The sequence below is a fragment of the Microtus ochrogaster genome, chromosome 4, assembly GCF_000317375.1.
Source record: "Microtus ochrogaster isolate Prairie Vole_2 chromosome 4, MicOch1.0, whole genome shotgun sequence".
NCBI classification, from domain to species: Eukaryota; Metazoa; Chordata; class Mammalia; order Rodentia; family Cricetidae; genus Microtus; species Microtus ochrogaster.
In genome coordinates this window covers 32,511,535-32,517,431 of record NC_022011.1, presented here as the reverse complement: position 1 = coordinate 32,517,431, position 5,897 = coordinate 32,511,535, and the positions used below count along the sequence as shown (strand labels likewise).

The window sequence follows — 5,897 nt, the reverse complement described above, 5'->3', positions numbered from 1 at the left end:
CAGGCATACACACAGACAGAATATTGTACTGTATACATAATAAATAAATATAAAAAAAAAGAAGCACAGCAATGGGGGATGGCACACTTAGCCGTTTGTATCGTTGGCTGCCTTAGCGCAAGTTTAGGGTCAGGAGAGATTCACCCAGATTGGCCATGGTGAAAGCGGTCTGTATCTCACACCCCCCACCCCGTATTCTTCCCTACATTATAGTCGCTGCTTAGTGTGAAACTGTTGTCTTAACTGCCAGGATTTAGGATGACGTAGAAGGCACCTGTGGCTGTATCTGTAGAGTGTTCCCAGAGAGGCTAACTAGGAAGGAAGGCCCACCCTGATGTAGACTGGGATTCCTGGGCTGAATCGCAGGGAGAGGAGTGACCTTAGCATGGCGTGTGCTCTGCTTCCTGGCTGCAGCTGCGATGTGACCAGTCACACAGTGCGCATTTCCAGCAAGTTCTCATTTCAGCTGGTGTGTGCTGACTGGCTCCTGGCAGTGGAAGAGCATACTGGCCGTTCTTTAGCCTGTGACTTCTCTCCCTGTGCCTACTGAGACAAGAAGTGGCTCCTCGCAGGAGGAAGGCATTCCTCTCACACCGTGGAGGCTATTGGCTCCCAGAAGCCTCTCTACTTCCTTGACGTCAGTCAGTTGTTCCTTGTGTTCAGGGACCTTGGCCTGTACAGGACTAAGCACATGAGCCTCTAAGTCTCAGTCCCAATGGAGGGAAGCAACTTGTGAGAGTCTCCTGGGGAAGGGATGCTCGTTCTAGAAAGGCTGTTAGGTATTGCCTTTCCTTTGTGAAATGTTGGCTTCAGCGTGTGTTCTGAAATAGCAAGTCATGGTAAAGGAGACTGTTCTTGTGTGCTGAAGCTGGGGACAATTGCTGTAGTGACTGTGTAGACACTGGAACACAGCACACAAGCAAGCGGGCCTTGGGGAGAGGGGGGAGCCATCCTGTCCCATGTAGTAACGAATGTCCCTCGTTTGTGATACGGGGTTTAAGTTCATGAACCTCTGTCCTTTCTCCTAGGAAGCCGATGCTGTCTGCAACTTAATCTTATCCTTGGTTTATTACTTTTATAATTTAATGCCATTGTCTCGAGGATCTAGGTAAGTGATATCCTATACTATGACGGTTTCAAGTTCAAAACTATTGCTATGGCTTATGCTTCCTGTTACAGGACAGGCTCTAAAGCACATCATGTCTCATAGGAAGCTCCTATTGATTCCTCTAAAACCCATCCACCCCCAACCCCTACCCCCACATCACATCCTTGTTGGATAAAGTGGTACGTATCTCTAATGCTAGCCCTGGAGAGACAGAGGCAGGTGGATCTCTGTGAGTTTGAGGCCTGCCTGGTCTGTATAACAAGGCCCTGTCAGGGAAGGAAGGAAAATCACGTTCTTGACCAACCCTCAAGAGAATTTAATGTAAGTCCAAGAGAAGAGGCTTATGCATGCTTTTCTCACAAAAATGAGAAGAAGCAGGAAGTAAACTGGTGGATATAGGCTTTCCCTCAGAAAACAGATGTTCCTGTTGACAGCTACCCTTAAGGCCCATATGCTTTTTAAGTAGAAAAGTAGAAAATAAACACCACAAAGTTCTCTGTTAATTAAACATTTAAGGTTTTAGTCCAAAGAATTGTTGTGTAAGAATTTATTTCATGATGGAAGCCCATGGGGAGGTTAGTGCGGTAGCCATAGACCAGGGCTGACTGAATGAATGTGTAAGAATTTATTTCATGGTGGAAGCCCACGGGAGTTAGTGCGGTAGCCATAGACCAGATTTGTTCTCTCTGAACAGTGTCATCGCCTACTCAGTCATTGTGGGGGCGCTGATGGCCAGCGGTAAAGAAGTGGCTGGGAAGATCCCCAAAGGAAAGGTATGTTGGGCTGTTGGGTTGCTGCAAGCCTGCACCGTGTCCTGGGGGTGCTGCATGCCTGCACCGTGTCCTGGGGGTGCTGCAAGCCTGTACCGTGTCCTGGGGCTACTGCATGCCTGCACCATGTCCTGGGGGTGCTGTAAGTCTGCACCGTGTCCTGGAGGTGCTGCAAGCCTGCACCACGTCCTGGGGGTACTGCATGCCTGCACCACGTCCTGGGGGTGCTGCATGACAGCTCCATGTCCTGAGGGTGCTGCAAGCCTGCACCATGTCCTGGGGGTGCTACAAGCCTGCACCGTGTCCTGGGGGTGCTGCAAGCCTGCACTGTGTCCTGGGGGTGCTGCAAGCCTGCACCGTGTCCTGGGGGTGCTGCAAGCCTGCACCGTGTCCTGGAGTTGCTGCAAACTTGCACCTTGTCCTGGGGGTGCTGCATGACAGCTCCATGTCCTGGGGGTCTGCAAGCCTGCACCGTGTCCTGGGGGTGCTGCATGACGCTTCATGTTCTGGGTTTCTGGTCATGAAACACGTGAGTTAGACCTCACACAGTACCTTCCTTCATTTCATCCCATCCTGATTCTCTTTTCCAGTTAGTTGACTTTGAAGCCATGACAGCTCCTGGATCAGAAGCCTTCAGCAAAATAGCAAAAAGCTGGATGAACTTGAAAAGGTAACTGTGGCTGGTGCAGGCCTTGCTGGGAAAGGGAGGGGCTCCGCACTCCACGCAGGGCAGAAGCCCCGGCAGTGTACTCACCTCCGTGGGTTAACTAGTCTTGTCGTTCAGTACACCATTTTAAGGTGGAGAAACGTCGTTACAGGAGAAAATAAGTGATGGTGGGGCTGAGAGAGAGCTCGGGATAATGCACATTTCGAGGATCCAAGTTCAGACCCCCAGGACCCAGAGAAAATGCTGGGTACTTGTGGTAGCCCAGAATGCAGAGATGGGATCCCAAGAGTAAGGTAGCTAGGTAGGCTAACCTGTATCTGTGAGCAAGAAACCTGGGTTCAGCAAGAAACCCTGGCTCAATAAATACAGTAGAGAGTAATTAAGGAAATGTCTTGATATCAACCTGGGGCCACCACATACATACATACACACATGCACCTGCACACATATGTAAACACATATGTAATAATCTAAAATGAATGTTGATTTAAAGAAAATAAGGAAAGTGGTATGTGAAGCAGAGTTTACTGGGTCTCTCTTCTGTAGTCAGATTCTCTTCTCCCCGTCTGTTATCCCAGACTCAGGCCTAGGGTTCTGGAGTGCGTGGAAATCACTCAGTGTAGCACAGGCCTGGTGACTGTTCTTCTATGGCATTCCAGTTCTGACAGTGGCACGGTGTTGCAGCCTAGGCAGGAACTAGTGACCTGGTGTGTGACCGGCACCAGCAGGGATACCCCCACCCCATTGTAACCATGTGCCAGAGCCAGCAAGTTACTACAGCTCCTATCTCCAGAAACGCTGGGGAATGTGTACAAGCTTGCTCTCACAATGCTTTAGGAACGAGGAAGACACTGACTTATTTCATGCCTTTCATGCCTACATGACAACAGTCATTCTGTCACCTGCTGGGCTGTTTGAGCTGTTTAAAACTGAGAAATAGGGCCAGGCTGTGGTGGCGCAGGCCTTTAATCCCAGCACTCAGGAGGCAGAGGCAGGAGGATCTCTGTGAGTTTGAGGCCAGCCTGGTCTACAGAGCAAGTTTCGGGGCAGCTAGGGCTATTACACAGAGAAATCCTGTCTCAAAAACAAAAAAAAAGAAACAAACAAACAAACAAAAAACCAGTTGAGAAGTAGGTGTCTATCGTCCACAGTGCTTAGCTTGTCCCTGTCGTCTTGTTCTGAGCTTCCTTGTTTACATGTGGTCTGGTGCTGTGATCATGGGGGAAAGTCCTGCTTCCTTTTCTTAGGAAGCTTTAGCAACTCTTTCCACAAACCACACAGCCACGTATTGTACAGTCATGGTTCATGGCGAACCTGGCATGTAATGTTTCTCAGGGCTCATGTAGTTCTGAGCTAAGGATCTCATCTACAGTGGTAGATGAAAGGGGTGGGGCTCAGAGAAGGGCAAGACCAGGCTTGAGGCTAGCATCCTCAGAGTCCAGCTCCAGCAGGCATGGCAGCCCCAGCAGGATGTGTGACAAGTGGTCCTGTACACATTCAAGTGGCATTTCTTTCCCCAGAGAGCTGGCTCAGGACGTGAGGTCATTGCTGTGAGGGTGTCTGCTGTGCCTTCTGCCTTTCTGGTATTGTCCCTCACGAGAGACTCTAGAAAATTCCTCATAGGAGTGCATGTCCCCAGGCTCTAGCCCTTCCTATTAAGCGGTGGTAATAGTCAGTTTCCCTGTATTTCTCTTCCAGTATCTCCCCTTCCTACAAGTCCCTGCCGTCAGTGTCAGAGACATTCCCGACTCTGAGGTCCATGATGGAGGTGCTCAACACGGACTCCACCCCACGGTGTCTAAAGAAACTCTAGCTACACCAGAGGGTTTGTACACGTGAAGGGCCAGGCTTCTTGCTTCTTAAGTTATTTTTTAAAACATGGAATTATTATGGAATTAGGTCCTTTATTACTTTTGATACCAATTTTTGATAGGAATTGAATACTTGAAATCATTTTCTTTACTTTTTCTGAACCATAACACAAATCATGAAAACGGGTTTTGGGGGAAAGCTACTTGACTGGAAGGGAAGTGTGTGTATTAATGGCACCTGTTGGTTCCCATGTATTAAAGCATACTGCTCCTTCCTTACAGCAAAAAATGTTTACTTCAAAAACCAAAAATTAATAATTATTAAGATGAACAAAGCCAGCAACAAGCAGGCCTTGTCTTTGCTCATCAGAGGTGTAGATGTTCCTCCCTCCCTTCCTGTGCGCCTTTGTGAGGTGCCTTGCTACTGCCATGCCCCCACATGTGGGCCCCGTCGTCTCAGAACCACGGATGCTTCCATGGCTTGTGCAGATGACACAGACAGTATTTACCAATGTCCCGACACTGAATCACTGAACCATGTTCCTCCTTCTTTTGTTGGAAAATAAGCCGAGGTGATTTCTGCAAGTCGCTGAGTTCGGGCACTGGATTATGTTTTATGTGTGAGCTAGTTTTGCTTGTAGGTGAAAGAACATTTAGAAAGGTTCTTGTTCTCTCCGAAAGGCGAATGATGGAGTAAAAAGGTCCATTAAACTGTTGCAGTTTTAAATCATGGTCAGTGTTTGCAGTTTTGCTGTTGCCTTGTGCCTCTTTTGCCTTTTTATTTTATTTCTGTATCTGTTTAGGTGCTAAAGATAGAACCCAGGGCTTTGCACATCCTAGAAGAACACTCAGCCGCAACCCCAGTTTCTGCCTTGAACTTCTGGCAAGAGCAGGGCAGTATCAAAGTTTGTGCCTGTACTGCGGTGACCCGGAGATCCCCGGGTGAGTGATCACTATGGGCTCTGGAGCAGGCGGCATGTTTGTTTGCCCCCGCCATCCATAGTGCAGTCAGGAACTGAGCAGTGCTTCAGAGCAGCCCCAGAGATGCGGCTTTCCCAGGGTGATCTCTGGTTACAGTCACCAGAACCCATTCTGCACTGAGACAGGACAAAAGGCCCATGCTCTCAGAGGTGTCTGCCTCCCCACAGCTGGCCAGCAGGCTACAGGATGGTGCTGGGAATTCCTACCAGGGACCTGTTGGGACCCCGGGATTCAAACTTCCTACTCCTTCAACTCTCAGTGCTTAGCACAGTCTTAAGCGATATCTCCGTGTGCTACTTTGGTTACTTTATTCTCCTGGCTTCATCCCCCTCTGACAAATGGTCCAAAACTGGAAGTGGGGCCTAGAGAACCCCCTGAACCCAGTGGGAAGAAGCTGGGCCTGAAGTCAGCTTGTGTGATGATACTGGGATAGGATCCTGGACAAAGAGTGTGACAGAACCCTCCCGGGGTCCACACCTGTGTCCTCTGGGACAGACCGGCTGTGCCTGTGACAGAACCCTCGGGGTCCACACCTGTGTCCTCTGGGACAGACCGGCTGT

At 49.3% G+C, this 5,897-nt stretch overlaps 1 protein-coding gene across 7 annotated transcripts in view; it reads left to right on the top strand.

The window, feature by feature from the left end:
• The window catches only part of Ttc13 (tetratricopeptide repeat domain 13), a 54,362-nt gene extending 49,278 nt beyond the window's left edge, over positions 1-5,084 (top strand). For all 7 annotated transcript variants that reach the window (XM_005345878.3, XM_013346011.2, XM_026777282.1 and 4 more), the window contains 4 exons: positions 1,029-1,108; positions 1,803-1,881; positions 2,469-2,548; positions 4,244-5,084. In XM_005345878.3, the coding sequence (XP_005345935.2) occupies positions 1,029-1,108; positions 1,803-1,881; positions 2,469-2,548; positions 4,244-4,358 (354 nt within the window). In that variant the 3' untranslated portion in view covers positions 4,359-5,084. The remainder of the gene's footprint in view (positions 1-1,028; positions 1,109-1,802; positions 1,882-2,468; positions 2,549-4,243) is intronic.
• Positions 5,085-5,897: the final 813 nt, after the last annotated feature.